The sequence below is a fragment of the Budorcas taxicolor genome, chromosome 11, assembly GCF_023091745.1.
Source record: "Budorcas taxicolor isolate Tak-1 chromosome 11, Takin1.1, whole genome shotgun sequence".
In the NCBI taxonomy this organism is placed as follows: Eukaryota; Metazoa; Chordata; class Mammalia; order Artiodactyla; family Bovidae; genus Budorcas; species Budorcas taxicolor.
Genome location: NC_068920.1, coordinates 40,484,017 through 40,505,054, shown reverse-complemented (window position 1 = coordinate 40,505,054; position 21,038 = coordinate 40,484,017). Strand labels below are relative to the sequence as shown.

General features: G+C 43.2%; 1 protein-coding gene across 1 annotated transcript in view; it reads right to left on the bottom strand.

Annotated features, from left to right (window-relative positions):
* Positions 1–17,545: 17,545 nt before the first annotated feature.
* CLIC5 (chloride intracellular channel 5) overlaps positions 17,546–21,038 on the bottom strand; it is a 105,551-nt gene continuing 102,058 nt past the window's right edge. The window contains exon 6 of the mRNA XM_052647482.1: positions 17,546–18,080. Within this exon, the coding sequence (XP_052503442.1) occupies positions 17,913–18,080 (168 nt within the window). The 3' untranslated portion in view covers positions 17,546–17,912. The remainder of the gene's footprint in view (positions 18,081–21,038) is intronic.

Below are 21,038 nucleotides of genomic sequence, written 5' to 3'. Positions count from 1 at the left end.
TTTCCACAGCTGTGTTCCCAGTATGTTGGTCTGTGTTCAAATTTTCATCTTCTTATAAGGTTGCTGGTCATCTTGCCTTAGGGTCCATCTTAATCCTCACCTTAATGACCTCACCTTAACCTGATTACATCTGCAAAGACCCCATTTCCAAATAAAGTCACATTCACAGGTACTGGGGGTAGGACTCCAGCATGTCTCTTGGGGGAGCATAATTAACCCATACCTCATGGATCTGTGAAAAAGCAAAGTTGCTATTCACATGATTTATTGAATCTATTGTCATTTCAAGTTTGGGTTTATCCTCTAACAGAAGCAAAGACTTTTTTATTTTCAGCTTTAATTCTAAAAGGAGATAATCTGGTATAATGTAATATAACATATAGTAAACTCAGGCATAATGAAATCATAATATAAGTTGAGAAGATTGTCCGTCTAAGGGGCAGGGAAGCTGCTGAGGACCTCACTGTCACAGAAAGTGTTCTGAGAAGTGGGAGAGGATTGGGAAGAGGGAGAAAACTAATCAGTGAAGCTTAGTGAATTGAAATCCCCCAATACCTTGGGCAGATCGTAGCATGACTTGTTGATGAGGCAGCATGGTTGGAGGAAAACTAGCAAAGCAGCACAGGCTTATATTCCATGTGTGCTTTGTTGCTCAGTAGCGCTGACTCTTTGCGACCCTGTGGACTGTAGCCCATCAGGCTGCTCTTTCAGTGGAATTCTCCAGGCAAGAACACTGGAGTGGGTAACCATTCCCTTCCCCAGGGTATCTTCCCAGGGATCAAACCCACATCTCCTGCATTGCTGGTGGATTCTTTACCATCTGAGCCAGTTTAGAGTGTGTAGTCCTAACATTTCCAGAAGATCCTTGTGGTTGGAGAATGTTGGGTGCTTACAGAACTAGGGGTGCTGAGAAGAGGATTGAAGTGAGAGCAGGTCCGTGGGGTTCTCCCCAGGGGCACCCAGGGAGGGGCACTCCAAAGTAGTGCCTGGGTGCACATCACACATGGGCTAAGAGGGCAGGACCATGTAAACCAGGTTGCCCAGGGATTCATCACAGCCATGCATCCTCTCTTCACCTGCCCTTGGATCTGGTCTACATGTGATTAAGTTCTATTGATTACAGTTCTTCACTGAACTCTGTGGAAGGCTCTCTTAGCTGGCATTTGTAATATTTCTAAAGTTTCAGGAAAAGGGGCTAATGCTAGCAATATTGAATTAACCACCTGGAGGAGAAAGCACATGAAAATCAATACGGATGGCGATTCTGCAAGCCAGGTTGAGCACCAAGGGATGAATCTGGAAGAGAAGTATGATGGCTATCTATAAGCTTGCTTCAGGAGCCTAAAGATGCTGTGAATGGTCTGCTTTCAAAAATAAATCCTGTGAGCTCATCTGAACCTACCATAAACCGATTTTGACACATATTACATAATTTTCAAAATTGGTATTCAGCACTGTAGCATAGTCACATAATCCAATTAATACAACGTGAAAAGCTGTACAGAGAAAAAAATCTCCTTCCTACCTTTTCTCTTTCTGGCCAATTCTTATCCTTCCCAGCAAAGAACATTGTAGTAGTTTTTTATTTATTCTTCCACGGAATTCTTACAAATTTTCCAGCTAACATAGATATACAATTCTGTTTTCCTTTATTTGTTTTTACATCCAAGTAGCATGCTATACAGGCTTCCCTGGTAGGCCAAATGGTAAAGAATCTCCTTGCAATGCAGGAGACCTGGGTTCAGTTCCTAGGTTGGGAAGATCCCCTGGAGAAGGGAATGGCTACTCACTCTAGTATTCTTGCCTGGAGAAGTCCATGGACAGAGCTGCCTGGTGGGCTACAGTCCATGAGGTTGTGAAGAGTCGGACACGACTGACTAACACACCACATAGCACGCGATATGCTTTTTCCTACAACCATTTGTGTGGGTATAAAATGTGGTATATGGGATTTCCCAGGTGGCTCTAGTGGTAGAGAAACCACCTGCCAACGCAAGAAACATAACCGACATGGGTGCAATCCCAGGAAGATCCCCTAGAGAAAGGCCTGGCAAACCACTCCAGTATTCTTGCTTGGAGAACCCCAGGAGAGGAGCCTGGCAGGCTGGCAAAGAGTCAGACGCAACTAAAGTGACTTGGCAAAGTGGGGTATATACACGCTTATTCATTACGCTGTTGTCTGCAAAAGCAAAAATTTGGAAATAACCCCAGTATCCAACAAATGGGGACTAGTTAAATGATGGAATATCTCCATTGTGAAGTAATGCATAGTAATGCAAAAAACATATGTATTTACATGGAAAGATCTATAGGATATATTAAGTAAATAATTTAAGATACAAACAATATATGTAGTATGCATTCAGGGTAAGAAAAAAGGAAACAAAAATGACATATATTTGCATTTTTGCATCAGAATAAAAAATAATCTGGAAGGATTCACTAGAAATGAATAACATCTTTACTCACAGATGTTGAAGGAAGTATAATGATCAGAGATGGGGAAGGGGATAAAACTTTCCAATATTTATTGTTACAGTATTTTAATTTTTGAATCATGCAAATGTGTTTCCTCTTTAAAATAATAAATGCAATTAAAAGAAATTAATTAGATGCACATCCCTAGCATCTGATAATTATACTACAAGGAATTACCCTACAAATATTTCTCACACATGTTCAAAGATACCTGCAAAGAAGTTCACTATAGGATAATTTCAACAGCAAAAGGCTGGAAATGACCTAAATGGATATTCAATTTAAACTGGTTAAGTGAATTAAGTTACATTCAAATAATGAAATATTATGCAGATATTCCAGAGAATGTGAAATATTTATTGATATGGAAAACTCTCCAAGATATATAAAGTAAAAAATGTGATATAAAAAAGCATTGTGCTCCAATTTTTGGTAAAATAAATTTGATATACACACATCCTCCCAGGTATCCTGTATTTTTATTAAAAGGAACTTGATGTTCTATGTTGTGTGTGTGTGTGTGTTTACACATGGAAAATTCCTGGAAGCAGAAATACAAGAAGTTGCTCACGATAGTGGCTTCTGGGATGGAAGTGAGAATATGTGAAGAAGGAAGATCATCTGTTTTTCATTGTAATGATTTTGACCTACATGACTTCTACTATGTGCATTTTTAAATTAAAAATATTTTAAAATAAACCAACAAACAAGAGTATATTTGTAGAAAAAAACATTGCAACTATAAAACAAACCACTGAGAAAGCTTTTTATGTACTTATACAGAAGTTTCCAAGATACATTGTTAAACCATGTAGTTTTAATTTTAACTGCTTCAGGGTTTCCCATACTTTGTGTTACCTATCACTTCTACTTGGTGATCAACCCATACCAGTTTTCATTACTTTGGGCTTGAACATGTCACATCCCTGCCTTTCAAATTGAGGGTGCCTGTTTTTTGTTCTGCTCTGTCTTTCCCCATCTTCCCTTGTGGCTCGCCTAGTAAAAGAATCCACCGGCAGTGCGGGAGACTTGGGTTCAACCCCTGGGTTGGGAATATCCCCTGGTGAAGAAAATGGCTGGCCACTCTAGTGTTCTTGCCTGGAAAACCCCAAGGACAGAGAAGCCTGGAAAGCTACAGTTCCTGGGGTTGCAGGGTGAGACACGACTTTCTTTCCCCACCTCTAAGACTTGATATTAGTCTTTGGGGTTGAAATCCTAGCTCCTAGTGGCTTATGAACATGAGCGACTTAACTGCTTTGGGCCTCAGATTCTCCATCCATAAAAGAAAAATCGAACACAGTACAATGATGCTGTAAGAGTTTGAAATAACCAGCACGTGCGGACCCAAGAGTAGGCATTTTTCAAGATGGTGGCTGTTACCATCATTAATAGTCCATGGGGTGTGGCAATGGGAACTGTAAACAGGAGGAACCACACCCGGGTTTTCCACCAGGAGAAGCAAGCTTTGTGTGTCATGGCCAAGGCTATTCCAAGGACCCAAGATTCCCGTGGTGAAGTCCAGTGTTTGGCTGGTGTTTTGGGCCACAATAGCCTTGGGTCTATATTTCAGAGAACCAGCTACTAACAATAGTTCAGAATTCAATATTCTCTGGGTGCAGCTCCTCTTAGGGAAGCTTATTTTCATTTTTAAGCATAAATTGTGTCTACTGATTCCCCCTCTCCCCACCAAGATGCCTCTTGTTGCCATCTGTTGCCCTCAGTCCACTAGGCTTATTTATGTTTATCTCTATTTATAACAATGTTTTTCAAAAGAGGAAGTGAGGACACCCGTGTCTTTCTTCACTTTTCCAGTCTTTAAAAGGAAAAGCTGCCTCTCCGTGTTCTCTCTGTTTCATCTCCTGGTGCAGCTCTGGGTTAATTGGTCTCACTGATTATCTAGTTGGCTTTCTGCCTTGATGCATTTATAGGGTCTTTTATTATTGACTTTGGAGATCCTTGTAAGGTACTCCAAAAGAGCATTTTAAAATAGTCTCTAGAGGGCAATTTACATTTTAACTGCTCTTTCATTACCCCCCTCAACACTCTCATATAGTTCCCTTTTCTAGAATTAAATAACCACATGATAGCTTTTGGGCTCCATGTCTCTTTCAGATGTTGAACTTGGCCCTGTTTTGGTCTTTATTTATATAGTGATTCAGTTAGAATTTCATGATCGTTCCCATTCTTCATCCTCATCTTTCTCCTAGTTTGTGTTTTCAGGTTATATGGCATCTTGATAAATCAAGGGCCAGATAGTGTCATCTTGGTCTTTTTTTTTTTTTTTTTTTTTTTTGAGAATTCCTCTGAGAATCACTGACACTGTGGTAAGGCACTGTGCTCAAGGAGTCGTGAGAATGTGGTAGGAGTGAAAGAGAAGTCTCCAATAACTAATCCAGGATTTAAGACCGAAGCTTTGTCTACCTCTTGGGTTTTATTTTAGAGGTCACAATGCTTTGGAGATCATTACCCTAGAGATACAGCTTTCTAGGTGGCTCAGTGGTAAAGAATTTGCCTGCCAATGCAGGAGACACAAGTTCAATCACTGGATCATGAAGATCCCCTGGAGGAGGAAATGGCAACTCACTCCAGTATTCTTATCTGGAAAATCCATGGACAGAAGAGCCTGGAGGGCTACAGTCCACGGGGTTGCAAAGAGCTGGACACAACTTAGTGACTGAGCATGCATGCATTATAGAAATACAGACTTGGATTTCGGGTTCTCTCTTGCCACTTTCCTATCATACTTTTATAAATCTCAGTGGGGGACCTGCCAACTTGTCTTTTTCTCTCTCTTCATTTTATCCACACTCATCTTCCCTAAGGATGGCCCCAACTTTATTCTGAAGCCAGAAATTCAATGAATAGTAAGAATTTCTGGTGGAATATTCCTAGTAGAAAATAGCACTTCACATGTCCAATATTAATGCTTCTGAAGCTGCAAGTAAGAGAGGACCCTGTCTTTACCCACCATCAACACACACACACATTTTTCCATGTTATGTCCCCAATACCTTTAAGACTATTCTGGCAGGGTATACACTAGGCTTAATCTTATGTGGCCTAAAGTAAAGATCTTTTTTTTTTTTTTTTTAAATTTTTGTGTGCTTTACTTAAAGGAGGAATTCTGCACCCTTTTTCTCTTTCTACTTTAAAAATATACCAAGAAGTCCCAAGGGGATCTACACCTTCCCCAAGAACCAGCTTATACTCAACTCATTCCATGGAGGGGCAGCCTCATGGGTACACAGCAGATGAGTTGCAGAGGAGGAAATAAGCACATTTCCCACTAGAAGAGAGAAAACCTAATGTCAGTAAAGAAAGTGGAATTGTGCACTTAAGAGAGATCTTCAGCAAGTGAATAAACAGATAGCAGTCAGGTATATTTCACCTCTCAAACTGAGAAATTGAAAAATGATATAACTCAATACTGGTGATGATGTAAAATCAGAAGCACTCACATTCTTCCCGTGAGAGAGTAAGTTGAAACAGTCTGAAGGCAAAGTTAGCAATAGTATATATCAGAAGCCTTAAGATCTGCAATCGAAACTTGATTTAGCAATTTCACCTTCAGAAATCTATTTTAAGAAAAAAAAAAAAAGAACTAACAGAGAATCTCCCCTTTTGGAACTTCGTGATAGCACTGAGTATGAGTAAAAAAATTAGTGATACCTTAGAGACCAAATAATAGGAAACTGGTTAAATGGATTATGGTATGTAAGAATGATATTGTAGATGAAAGTGAAGTCAAAAGTGAAGTCGCTCAGTCGTGTCCGACTCTTTGCGACCCATGGACTGTGGCCCACCAAGCTCCTCTGTCCATGGGATTCTCCAGGCAAGAACAGTGGAGTGGGTTGCCATTTCCTTCTCCAGGGGATCTTCCCGACCCAGGGGTCGAACCCAGGTCTCCCACATTGCAGGCAGACGCTTTAACCTCTGCACCACCAGGGAAGCCCTTAAATACAAGAATACAGTCTCTCAGAAAACCTCCTATAAAGACACAGAACTTCAGATCCAAGTACTAACATCAAAGATTTCAAGGGAGAAAAGGAAGCCAGGTTGAAAGAAGAAGGGGGAGGAGGTGGGAGAGGGGGTGAAAGGGGTGGCCTTACAGACGTCTCCTGCCACCTACAGATACCCAGGTGTTATGGGACGTTTCCCTGGGCCTCCAGAGAAGGGAGGACTGGAACTCGGCCCTACCAGAAATCAGAACAGACCAGAACCAGAATTCGAGTTCTCTGCCAAGAGGAGGTGATCAGTCTCCAATCCTCAGCTCAGGCTGAGGGCCCTTCGATCCAGGACCGGGGGACTAGAAAAACAGGGAAGAATAGGAAGGGAGAGGGAAGAGGAGGGAAGAGAAGGGAGGTCAATTAAGTCTCTTGTTCCTTACTGGTCGGGGCACTCTGGCCAGTTGTCTGTGTCAGGAGGAGACCAGGGACAAAATGGTCCCAGTTGCGGCTGCTGGGTCTGGTCCATTGGCAGGCAAGCTGGCCCCTGAGTACCCCGAGTGGTCAGGATGTCAGTCTCAGCGAAGAAGAGTCCCCGCCACAGTCGCCATTTGTTGCAGGAAGGCGGAGCCCTTCCAGGGCCTGAAACTGGGCTTTTGTCTAACACTCAGAAATGAATTGTCCAAGGAGACACACGTGCTGACAAAGCAAGAGATTTTATTGGGAAAGAGCACCCGGGTGGAGAGCAGTAGGGTAAGGAAACCCAGGAGAACTGCTTTGCTGCGTGACTTGCAATGTCGGGTTTTATGGTGATGGGCTGGTAGATGAAAAGGGGCTTAGAAAGATGTTCTTGATATATAAGAAACATTGAAAAAACTTTATAAAGAGTCAGTTCAGTTCAGTCACTCAGTCGTGTCCGACTCTTTGTGATTCCATGAATTGCAGCACGCCAGGCCTCCCTGTCTATCACCAGCTCCCAAAGTTTACTCAAACTCATGTCCATCAAGTCGGTGATGCCATCCAGCCATCTCATCCTCTGTCGTCCCCTTCTCCTCCTGCCCCCAATCCCTCCCAGCATCAGGGTCTTTTCCAATGAGTCAACTCTTCACGTGCGGTGGCCAAAGTATTGGAGTTTCAGCTTTAGCATCAGTCCTTATAAAGAATATTAGCTGACAATTATCACAATCCCCACCACCACCCCCCAGAAAAAAAAAGCAAAGTACTTTCCAGGTAGTGTTAGTGGTAAAGAATTCGCCTGCCAATACAGCAGACAAAAGAGATGTGAGTTCAATCCCTGGGTCGGAAAGATCCCCTGGAGGAAGGCATGCAACCCACTCCAGTATTGTTGCCTGGAGAATCACTCGGACAGAGGAGACTAGCAGGCTATAGTCCACAACACATGCTAAAAAGCAAGCCAAAACAAACACTGGAAAAACTTGTTGATCAGGAAAAGCTAAGTTTATTAGATTTATTTCAATAAAGATGAATACAGAGTCTTGGTAATATAGCAGGAAGGGGAAGCTAGAGGAGGAAATGTAAGTGCTTTAAGTCAGAGCTGAGTGATTGATTACAAGATGGGTCTTACCAGGTAGGGAGCTGGTGGGGACTGAATGATTTATAACAGCTTTGGATTGATGGGCACAGTAAGTTCTTGAAACAAACATTGTTGAGCAAACTGTTGATCTTGATAAGTAAGCCAGTATTTTCTGGAGCAAATAGCAGTTTATTTTTGCCTAGTCCCAGTATGGTTTGGCACAGAAATGGGAAAATATGTTGTACCCATCATTGTTTATCCTAGAGACAAGAAAGTACATTAGTTTCAGCTGTCAATAGCAGCTCTCTTTTTGTTAGAAATGTTATTCATATTTATGTTTCAATCTCACTAGAAAAAGTCTAGGAAGATAATTACATATAAACTAAAGGTGGTTGTCTCTGGGTGGAGTTACAGGTGTTCTTCTAGTTTCTTTTATTTTGTTTATCTGTATTTTCTAGATTTTATCAATGAACATATACTCAGAAAAAAGTATATGTTTAACTCATATTGAGCCAGGTAATTGAGGACTAGAGTATTCAGTATTGCCTTCATGTCAAAACTTCTAATGTATTTCTAGACACAACACCAAATCAAGGCAGAATTTTGTTGCCAAGTTGAGAAAATTGGCTAAATCACTATCTAATCACAACCATGCAATTCAATATGCATTAGACAACTTTTAATCTTTTCAGACAGACAGAATAGCACTATACAGACTGTATTAGAAGGATCCATTTTCCAGATGTATATTGAAAGCATATTTTAACAAACCCAGACATGTATTTCTGACCTAGACTCTGCTATCACTCCATTTTCAGAAGGATGACAAAGTGAGGGGTCAGGGGCTCCAAGGAATTGAAAAGTAAGATCCAAAGTGAACCAGAAGTCTAGAATATGTCTCATGCGTCTCCAGTCAACCACTGATAAATTTTTAAAAAATTTATTGGAGTATAGTTGATTTTTTGGCACGTCTAATATTTGCTGAGTGCTGGACAGGAGAGGCATGGCATAAAAATTGAATAACCTATGTTCCAGTCCCTGAAAGAGCTTAGTTTTTAGTGGGAGCTATGAGGAGTGATTGACACACAGGGAGCAATTTCAAGTAGCTACAAAATGGCATTTAAGCAAGCCCCAGGTGGACCAGGGCTTGATTTTACACTTGTCTATTATATTTGTGTTATGCATCTTGTATGATCTAGACTCCAAGTTCTATAACAAATTTATTGATTTGAAGGCTTGGATATTGAGGTATTCGAGTTAAAGATGGGTTAAGCTCAAACTTTAAAACATTTCCATACTTTATATTGAAAATGTTTCCAAAACTTCAGTCTACTTTACTTTCTGAGTAAATAAATGCAGCTCAGTGAAACTAACTGCAGGGCCCACAATAATTTACTCTGCATTTAGAAGGAGATTTCATTCAATACAGATAAGAAAGATAGGAGACTGGTATGGGTAGGAACTCCTGGATAGCCTGAAATTTCCCTGGTGGCTCAAATGGTAAAGAATCTGCCTGCAACGTGGGAGACCCAGGTTTGATCCCTGGGTTGAGAAGATCCCCTGGAGAAGGGAATGGCAACCCACTTCAGTATCCTTGCCTGGAGAATCCCGTGGACAGAGGATCCTGGTGAACTTCAGTCCATGGGGTTGAAGATGAGCAACACACACACACAACTTTCTTTAAAGGAGCCCTACCTTCTCGACTCCACACATGAATTCCTAGTATCTATGTGCTTTCTGGTGATCATCTCTTTCTATTAACAACCACAGTGAAAGCTTCCAACAGACTGAAGATACCAACTGGCTGAAATGTCATTCCACTTGAAATAGCACTTTATTATTCATGAATACTCTTCACCAGGGATTCCATCCTCTTGTAACAGAGCAGGACCCTATGGCACTTGCCCAGGACAAGCCTTTCCTTGTATCCTCTGCTTTAGCTCCTTTCTGAAGTATCTGTTGTGTTGTTGCTGTTGTTGCTTCTTAGTCACTAAGCCACGTCCAACTCTTTCGTGACCCCATGAACTGTAGCCTGCCAGGCTCCTCTGTCCATGGGATTTCCCAGGCATGAAAATTGGTGTGTGTTGCCATTTCCTTCTTCAGGAGGTCTTCCCAACCCAGGGATCAAACCTGGCTTTCCTGCATTGGCCGGTGGATTCTTTACCACTGAGCCACTGGGGAAGAACCTATTGAATAGTTACTAGTCTTTGATGCAAATTTCCTGAGTTGTTCTGCAGATGTGAAACCTGCCCCCCCCCGACCCCCACCAAATGGAAGATATTAACTACTTGATGACCCTGAGCACAGAACTCCAAGCCTCCTGAAGCCTAAGGGTTGATAAAGTTAACCCTGTGACCCCGCCCTGTAAACTCACCATCAGCCAATCAGAGAACTGGACACAAGTTGATCACACACCCTGCTACCCTCCCTCTACCACCTGCCACCACCTGGCTTTTAAAAATGCTTTGCCCCTGCAATAAACCTTTCTCTGCTCCAAGCTTCGTCATTTGGATTTGTTTAGTCTCATAGGCAAGTGGACTTAGTAACCTACTCCCAATCCCACCAAGAGGAAATTGAGACTCAAAAGGGGCCTTGCATCAAATCACATAGTAAATTAGTGACGGACCTATGATTCAAATTCTGACTTTGGTTTTTAATCCTCAGCTTCTTACCTCTCCAAACTGACACCCATGTCTTTCCCCACAAGGCGAAACTTACTGAGGACTCTGGGGGCCTTAGCTACTAGACATAAAAGTAAAACAGACACAGCGCACAACATCTTTGAAGTGTACGAGATGCTCTCGTTTCAAGTCCACCTTCTGGAAATCTCTCTGGAGCAGGGCTCCATTCTCCTCAACGCCAAGCACAGTGATTGCCACTTGCATGCCCCTTGGTCTCATCATAGCAAATGGGGAAGGAAACAGGTACAGAGAGGTGAAGACCCAAGCGCCCAGCTCTTGGTCAACCTGCACAGTAGAACCTCTGCTTTCAAACAACGGGTGAGCCAGCTATTGATCTAACTGGATATGAGCAACAACAACAAACTTGGCTAATGTATCGTGTAGGTTGCTTTTGGCTACTCAACACAATAAACAATAAACACCCTCAGACAGTCTCGAATGTGTTATGGGACAGGAAATGTAAGATCGGAACCAACTTTAGGGTTTGACAGTTCAGCAGCTCTGGGCCCATCAAGGACCCGGGCTCCCTCCACTCGTGCCACATTTCAGTGTCCTATTGCCTTTGCCTGAGGCTTGCCCCTCATGGTCATCAGACAGCAGCAGCCCTTCCAGACTGCACACCCACATCCCAGCACCAGAGGCAGTGACTTGGGGAGTCACTTCCTAAACAATGTTTCTAAGAATCTCCTGAACAAACCTCCCCTCACAGTACTGGGGGAAACTTGGTCAACAGCCCATTCTGAAACCAACCACAGCCAGGAGGACAGGCTTAGACCATTTATGATTCACCCTTGAACCTGAGGTTAGAACCATTCTCACCTGAGTCACAGGAAGATGAGGAGGCAGTGGATGGGTGGGGAGGAGGGAGGGATGGGGAAGTAGACTCCTGAGCCCATCAGATCGGCCAGAGGAAGATGAGGGTGGTCGGGATGGAGAGATGATCACCAATAGCATCTTCTCTGAGCTCCAGGCTGCCTCTCCTGCCAAGAGTCCCCTGAGGCAAGGGTCTGATCTCTTCCAAAGTGAAGATAAAACTTTGTGGCAGCACGGAGAGCTCAGGGCTAAGAACGCTGCACCATTCAGCAACGCGAATGCTCACAGAGATACTCCTCGGGTGCTGTGTTGACTCCAGGTCAATCTTCCTGAGGATTCTGGAGACCTTAATCCAGAGTCAGTGACATGATGGTAAGGGTGGGAGTTTCAGGTCAGGAAGGCTGATAGGGTGAGGCCATTGAGAGCCAAGAGAGTCCTTTCAGTGCAGGGGAGCCAGTATTCTAAGGTGCTAATCACACCTGCGCTGTCACTGCTGACCCACCCCAGGTACAATACAGGTAGGAAACTAAAATGAGACCCAGGAAGGAACATCAATAAATTTTTTTCACCTGACTCATGTACTATGATAGGATTTCTAGCCTTGCTAAAATAAAAATCCATTTTTTAGATGGCTGGGTCAAATGCCTTTTGCTTTTCCTTCTGTTATTCCTCTATTATTTTTTCTTTTCTCTTTTTTTAATTGAAATGTAGTTGATTATGGGCTTCCCCAGAGGCTCAGTGGTTAATGAATCTGCCTGCCAATGCAGGAGAGGCAAGAGGTGATGGTTCAATCCCTGTATTGCAAAGATCCCCTGGGGAAGGAAATAGAACCCACTCCAGTATTCTTGCCTAGAAAATCCCATCGACAGAGGAGTCTGGTGGGGTACAATCCACAGGGTCACAAAGAGTCGGACATGACCGAGTGCACACACCATTCCACGCATAGTTGATTTACAACATTGTGTTAGTTTCAAGTGTTCAGCACAGTACTTCAGTTATATGTACGTTCTTTTTCAGATTCTTTTCCCTTATAGGTTGTTACAATATACTGAGTAGAGTTTCCTGTGCTATGCATAGGTCCTGGCTGGTAATCTATTACACTAGTGTATCTGCTCCCTGGAGGAGGGCATGGCAACCCACTCCAGTATTCTTGCCTGCAGAAGCCCCATGGACAGAGGAGCCTGGTGGGCTACAGTCCATTGGGTCGCAAAGCATCAGACTAAGCACGGCACAGCACAGTGTATCTGCTAATCCCATCCTTCTAATTTACACCTCTTCCCTACACTTTCGGTAATCATAACTTGTTTTCTGTGGGTCTTTTTCTATGCCTGTGGGTCTATTTCTGTTTTGTAAATAATTTCATTTGCATCTTTACTTTTTTTTTCAGATTCCACATATAAGTGATATCACATGACATTTGTCTTTGACTGGGCTTACTTCACTTAGAATAATCATTTCTAGTCTACCCATGTTGCTGCAAATGGCATTGTTTCATTCTTTTTATTACATGTTTTTTGGCTGCGCCATGTGGCTTGTGGGACCTTCATTCCCCCACAAGGGATTGAACACGGACCACGGCAGTGAAAGCACCAAGGCTTAACACCTGGACAGCCAGAGAATTCCCTATTTCATTTTTAAAAAAATTTTATTTGCTTTTGATTTTTAAGAAGAATGAACATATTTTCTTTTGTAATGGGAAAATCAAACAACGTTTGGAAAAAAGAAGTATTTCATACTCATTTCAAACAGCATAGGAAATCCCCACCTTCAATAAGATGTCTGATGATCGATTTTGTACTATTTGAAAATAAACCAACTTTATTTGAATTAGTCAATACCAATCAAGACCGGAAAACAAATTTATAACTAGTTCAGATTCATGAGGAAAACACTCAGAAATGTCTTCATTAAAAAGGAATTTTACACTATTAAGGCTTGAAAGCAAGTCCTGCTATTTTATCACCACAGTTAAAGGTCTTGAGAAAAATCAAGTGACCATCATTGGGAGTGTTTTTATAAAATGAAATCTTTGATCTTTTATAAAAGCTAGGCTTCTTTGCTAAATTAGTTAACTCTCCAGCTTATAAAATGGGATAGCCAGGTGGTCAGGAAAGAAAGACAAGTTCAAACATCAGTCAGATATTTTATATTTTAAGCATATACATATTCAATATCGCAAATCTCTATACATAAATATCATAGATGACTGTATCCTTAAAATTATATTTTGCCAAAAAACAGATTGCTTGTATAGAAATAGATTAACCCAAGCTCTACAGTGAGGCAATTTTTAATTTTCTTTTTGGTTGAGGAGAGGAACATTGGATCCATTTCCTTAAGTAACATTAAGTAAGACTATGCACACTTTGGGTCATACCAAATCATAAAATGAAAGGATCCTGAAACTAAGCTGGGAGGAGAATATTGACAAAGAGGGAGGATGATGCATTCATAGGAGGGCATGTGTTGTTTGGATTACATGCCAAGAGCTGTGGATAGAAACCAATGGGCTGCATGTGCTAGGAGGGTCCCAGAGCCAAGATGTGAACACTTCAGTCCTCACATCAGAACCAGGATGCTTCCCATGCACACTTCTTTTTCTAATGTTCCAGAGGCTTTTAAATGTTATTTTTAAAAATAAGGAAGTGATCCCTTGGGAATCATTGAACTTACTTTTAACCATGAGTTAATTCTGCTCATTCCAAGAAGTCACCAGCGTCTTGGTTCCCTCTGCTGCTGAACTGGCCTCCTGGCCCTTGGATATAGGAGCCACAGACCTACCTACTGGATGTCCCCTGCCCCTAGACCAACTTAATTTCAGACACCAACTCTCACTGTTTTCTCCTGATGGAAAACTGGACATGACTGAGCGACTGAACTGAACCGAGACCTGTATCTTCCTGACACTGCCTCCTTTTTCATTCTGTTTGTCCAGACCTTGCTGATTTCTAGGATCTTAGATCTTCAGGGTCCATTCCAGATGTGATCCATTCTACGACCATTCTAAGATGCTTGGTCTTGTCTTTCTGCAGAGTGGCCAGTGGGTACAGGTGTTACAAAGAGCTTCCGTTGTTTCATTTGACAAATGCTAGGAAATTCAGCCCAGGAAAACTCATTCTTGGCATGGCCTCTTTCTAATGAAAAGATCAAGCATTTCCATGGCCTCACCAGCAAGATAAGTGAACACTGAAGACAGTATCATTTCTTGGGAAGATGAAACTAGTTTGAGATCTGTGATCAAATAACCCAATGGAGCGTGGGTTTCACTTTTCAACTCATGAGCTTGGTGCCAGGTAACTGTATCGTTTGTTCAAAACAAGACAGCCATACTCATACTGGTAACTCTGAAGTGTCAGGTAATGAAGGTGTGCAATAGAAGGAACTCTATGCTGGACCAATCTAGATTTTACTGATCCAGCTCATCTTTTATAGCTGTTAAAGTCTTATCCGATACACTCTCAGGGCAACCTGAGAGGCCGGCAGGACTGAGAAGATGGGTAAATTCAACACAGTTGTTCTGAATGTGATTCTTATTTCTCCTTCTGCCTCACATTATGCTAACCCACCAAAAAAAAAAAAAAAAAAAAGTGATGTGAAAACCAAAGGAAAGAAATAAATCTAGAGTAAAATAGAATCTCAACCTAAGTAAATCCCCTCTTACTGCCACTGAGATGCTTTTTGAGGTACTGATATGCATGCCAGACCAATAACAAGTGTCACTTCCCATCTCAACACTCTGGAGTTCAGGGTCAAACTGCAGACCTTCAATACTCCCTGAGTTAATTCTGAGGACACCTGAGGACCTTTCCACACTGTGGCTGGGAGACGAAAGGCTGTGTACAGGACAAGGTTATGCCCAAAACCCAGGGAGACTGAAGGATGTGGAGAAAAATCTCTTTGGAAAAGAATCACCATAAGGCAATATTATTTTAAAATACTCTGATAAACCTCATCATAGATGTTAAAGCTTTAAATCAACAGTTGGTTGCATCATATGATAATCTGCTGCTACAGTTAAAAGATATCCCTGGGTTGAGTACCAGGAAATGCATCCATCTATAACTCCCTCCCCCTGTTAAATGGTTACGGTGGGGTCATCTAACTGCTCCAACCCCCCCCCCCCCCCCGTGCCCTAATATGGTTATTGATATAAAACTAAGTCAACCACAGAAGGAACAGCTAGAACCAACAATATTGATTTAGTTTGGCTTGTTTGTTTTTAAAAGGCTGTGTTTAAAGACTTGTCAATTGCTGGATTCTGAATATCCAGTGTCCTCAGGGTTCAAAAACTCTTCTGTGGGGGGCACTCTGCCTGGGGAGCTACTCCACCTGGGGGAGCTTCTCTGCCAGGGCATCCTGCCATTTTCACTGTGGCTCACCGGCTGTGCTTCTCAGGTATACCTCAAGAACAGCACCTCTCTGGGTCTCGGGAAAGTAAACAGCTTCTTAGATCATTGTACTTATGCTGTGATGTTCAGGGAAGGATCTCTGAGGACAACAGAATTTCACACTAATGAAAAGGCCTTTGGGATCATTTAAGCTTTCATCTCCCACGAGACCAGCATAGCGCTTTTCCCTATTGTCAGAAGGATTGTTTCCTCATTAGTTCGCCTTTTCAAACATCTCCAGGGACAAAGTTAGCAGGGAGTCCTGCAAAGGTTCCCTTAGAGGAGGAAATGAATCCATTCTTCCTGCTTTTGAATGAAAGGTCTCAGGCTTATAAGATGCCCCACTGAGAAATGGCATCTTCCTCTCTGGGCTAAAAGGGACCCCCTGCTTCTTCCCCTCTGCTCTGATCACTGGGTCCCCTTTCTCTCCAGAGATCCCTGGAGGCAGGTAGGTCCAGATATTGCTTGAGTTAGAACCTCGTGATGTTTCTACAGGAAGGCCCCGTGCTGTCCTGCCCTCACTGAGCAGCAAGCCAAGTCCTGGGGCTTTGGGGCACTTGGGAGCCTCAGCCTCCATCAACAGGCAACACAGAAGGGAGGATTGTTGAAGGTGAGGGTCTGCGGTGGGTGGACTTTCTCCCAGGGCATTCATAGCAAGAGGGAGCTGATGACTAGTTCATTTTTCTTCGTTTCCTCTACACAGTTCCCTGTGCTCAGGCAGGGTAAGCTTTTAAGGAGGTGAAACTCAAGGAGAATGACTACAGAGTGAAATATTAGCTAAAAAACAGCTTCCTCTTTTTCATCGGGCATTTGAATCAGATGGTAGGAAAATTTACCCAGATGCACGTGTATTTTTTCTTCGAGTTTAAACCACATGGTTTCCCAATCAGAAAGGCCCATGGACTTTCTTCCTAAGGTTCCACGATCAAGCCACCTCCTAAATGTATCTCTCGTGCATCAGAGGCTGCAGCTGAATCAGAGAGCACCCGGCTCACAGACCCACATCCAGGAACAGCTTGAGGAAACTGGAGAGTCATTTTTGGTCAGCTGTTGGTATTTTGCTATGAAGATGGCAGCTACGCGACATCACTGGTTCAAGACTTAGATCATAAGAGAAAAGATCTATCTAGAAGATTCCCAGGGAACGCTGAGCCTCATACAAAGTTCTTCTTAGCCTCGTGCATCCATTCCCCCACCCCACCCCCCACTCCCATCTGCTTTCTCAGAGACCAAAATTCAATTGTGGATAAACATAGTCAAACCCAGGCATGTAATCCCCAATGAAACCACTCCCATAAGCAAGCAAACCCCATGGCTGGTAGACCCCACGGGCCTTTTGGCATCAACACTCCACCCCTCCCCTCCTCTTCCCAGTCACCCCAGTTTGGAATGGCATGCCAATTTCCCTTCCTGGCAAGGCCTAGACAGATCAGCATCAAGCCAGGTATGTGATCACATCAGACTGTGCCCAGCACTGCAGAAAACTGAGACTGTCTGAAATAGTTTTCCAATCTGGCCTTCAGTGCCCGAAGTGACAAAAGTGCCAGAAAGTGGTGAGTGACTGGAGGTGTGTCTGCCAGGTGCCTAGACCCACATCTGCCCCATCCACTCTCTGTCTCCCCTAACACAGCTGTGCACCTCTTTCTAATAAGAACTAAGACGGCGTTTGGCCTTGGAGTTACTGACAAAGAAGGGTGGACAAGAACAGCGTGTTGCAGAATTCTAATGCATCTGAGGAGATATTTCACTATTGGCAAAAGGGGCCAGTGACAATCCCACAGACAGGGTTCCCCAGGCACCAGCCCCAAACACACGGAACCCAGTCCAGGTCCGAAAGGCTGACAGCTTGACCGTTTCTCTCATTTCTGCTTGCGGGATTCCTGCCTGACCAGAGGGGGATGGCGCTGACTCTGGTCAACGCCAGCAGGCTGGGGGTTCCAAGGATGCCAGCGAGACGTGGCCTGATGGAGACAGAAGTTTCCAGAGGCGGCGTGGAAGAGGAGTGTGTGAAGCCGGAGTCCTTGGGGCGACGGTGGAGTCCTTCTGCAGCGGCGATGGGGCGAGACGGCCAAGCTCAGGATCGGCTGAGGCGCTTGGCCACGTCCGCGTAGGCCAGCTCGATCTCGCTGTCGGCCGCGCAGGTGTTGGTGAACTCATCCCGGGCGTAGGCGTTCTTGAGGTACCGCCACAGACCCGTCATCTCAGCCGGGAAATCGTAGTTGCGGTACTTCTTGGCCACAATCTGCAAGAGAGATGGCGTTAAAGCGTGAAATAGATCACCGGGAAGTGTCGGTGATGTGGCCGTGTGTGTGCACAGCGGGAAGACCCTCCATGTGTCCCCAGGGGCCAGCAGCAAGACACTTGTGGGGCAAGGTGACTGTGCGGCCTTTTTAATGCAACACTGTTTGTTTTAATTATCATGTGCTATTTATTTGTATTATATTTTACCAAGCAACTATAATTTGTCCTCTGATCTAGTAATTCTGCTTGTAGGTATTCCTTTTCTTAGGAAATATCATGAGTGTACAAGAAGATTTAGTTTCTTGTAAATAGGACTGCAGGACTATTTGGAAATAGCAAAAAAAAATAAAAGAAGGTATACAATACAAATGTCCAACAACACACGAAGGGATAAATACGTTGCCATATATACATGCAGTGGCATACTAGAGAGCCATGAAAAATGAGGTTGCAGAGGAAATTCCAGGGACTTGAAAAACGCTTCAAGAGACTATTCAGTTGGAAGTACTACATAAAGCATTAGGAGAAATATGTATGATGAACAGAAGTATAGACACCAATCTGTTAGCAGAAGATACATCTGACTGATATAATTATAGACAACTTTTTTCTTCCCCCATCCCGCCTTATCTGCAGAAGGGAATACAAAGCAAAAAACATGCAAGTTAGATGCCAGAATGCATATGGAGCTTCAGGGTATGTGGAGGTGAACAGATGGTGATTCCTGTTCTCTCCCTGGTCTGCCCCACTCGTGGCTATGGACCTGAGCCTTCAGGGGAAGTGGTGTTTGTATTGAAAGACAATAGCATAGTGGTTAAAAGTGTGGGCTCTGGATCCCAGATGACTGGATCTGTAATCCTGACCCCATTACTTGACAATGGTGTGATCTTGGATTAGCTACTTAACGTCTCTGAGCCCCAAATTCTTTTTCTCTAAAATGGAGATAATAAGATGACCTATCTTGGAGTAGTAAATTAGTTAATATACATAAAAAGTGATCTGGGGGAGGTGCTGGCTTTAAGTGCTCAAGAAACATTATCTAATGTCAGAATTCATTGAGACCCATCACATCTTCTTTATCCATTCATCTGTCAATGGACATTTAGTTTGTTTCCATGTCTTGGCTATCGTATAGTTCAGGTTTTGACCATTCCAAACTCTTCCCTTTGCCCCCTGCCCTGAAGAAGGAACTACAAGGTACATATTGCCTCCCTAGTTCTTAGGTACTTAGCACTTCTTTATATTAAATTCTCTTGGTTAATATAACTGGTTTGGGGAGGTCAGTACTGAAGCCACCTGGCAGTGTCTGTCCATCCAGGATAGGTGTGGCCAGTGAGCACAAGTGATGGGTTCGGGGTCCTTGGGCAAAGCCCTCTCTTCACTGCAAGATGAAGGGGCCTTGGGCTTGCCCACAGCCTTAAGAAGAGGTTGTCTTGGGTCAGGAGAAAAATCTATGCAGGGGTGGAGGCTCCAATGAGGGAAGCAGCTTGAAACTGCCGGAGAGAATGAAAAAACCCCACAGAATATAAATTGGTGCAGCCACTGTGGAAAACATATGAAAGTTTCTCAAAAAACTAAAAACAGAACCACCATATGATTTGGTAATTCCACTCCTGAGTACATATCTTTAAAAAAAAAAAAGAGAGAGAATACAAATTTGAAAAGATACATGCACCCCAATGTTCATAGAAGTACTATTTACAATAGCCAAGACATGGGAGCAACCTAAATGTCTACCAACAGAGGAATGGATAAAGAAGATGTGATACATACACGCAATGGAATACTACTCAGGCATGAAAAAGAATGAAATTCTGCCATTTGCAACAACGTGGGTGGACTTACAGAGCATTATGCTAAGTGAAATAAGTCAGACAGAGAGAGACAAATAATGTATGTTACAATTTATATGTGGAATCTAAAAAAGAAAACTAAACACAGAGAACAGACTAGTGGTTACCAGAAGGGAAGGGCAAAACAGAGGTAGGGGATTAAGAGGCACAAACTGCTAGGTATAACATGAGCTCTAAGTGTGTATTGTATAATACAGAGAATATAGTTGGTATTTTATAGTAACTATACATGGAGTATGGGCTTCCCTGGTGGTTCAGATGGTAAAGAATCTGCCTGTAATGCAGGTTTGATCCCTGGGTAGGGAAGATACCTTAGAGAAGGGAATGGAAAACCACTCCAGTATTCTTGCCTGGAGAATTCCATGGACAGAGAGAGGAGCCTGGTGGGCTATAGTTCGTGGGGTCACAAAGAGTTGGACACGACTGAGTGACTTCCATACCACCATACATGGAGTATAGCCTTTAAAAATTGTGAATTACTGTTGTACCCCTGTAACTTATATTGTACATGAACTATACTCCAATTTTTAAGATGGAGAAAAGGAAAGAAAAAGAGCCATAATAAGGTCAAGACATCCATTAAAAAAAACTGATCCATGGGGTGGCCTTGAGTCTCTCGGTGCTGGAATTTATTTTCAGGTTTTTAAAGGATATAATCTGAACTGGGAAACAACAGAGACTCAACATATGAATTTATATTTGTGTTTATATGTATAGCTGCCTTCCTGTTTGCTTCAGGGGCTGAACAGGTCCCTATGCCACGTGAGGCTCTGGGGGTGGTGGGGAACAAGGGTCTTGGGGGAGACGACAAGAGTCCCACATGCCCCTCCCTGCCCAGATCCATACACCCTGAGCTTGACCAGAGCTGGTTCTTTCCTCACATGTTGGCTCGAGGCAGGAGATGAGAATAGAAGGCAGCCAGACAATGAAAGTTCAAACCAGGCTGTCAGCGAGCAGCAGGGCCAGAGCAACTTGGCCTCCAAGGATGCAGATAATGCTGAAGGAAAGCCAATGAAAGAGAGAGAGGGAACGCGCGCAGGAGAAGCTCTGACGTCTGCAGGAACCTCCATGCTCATGTTCTGAATTTGCTTTCATATGAAAACAGT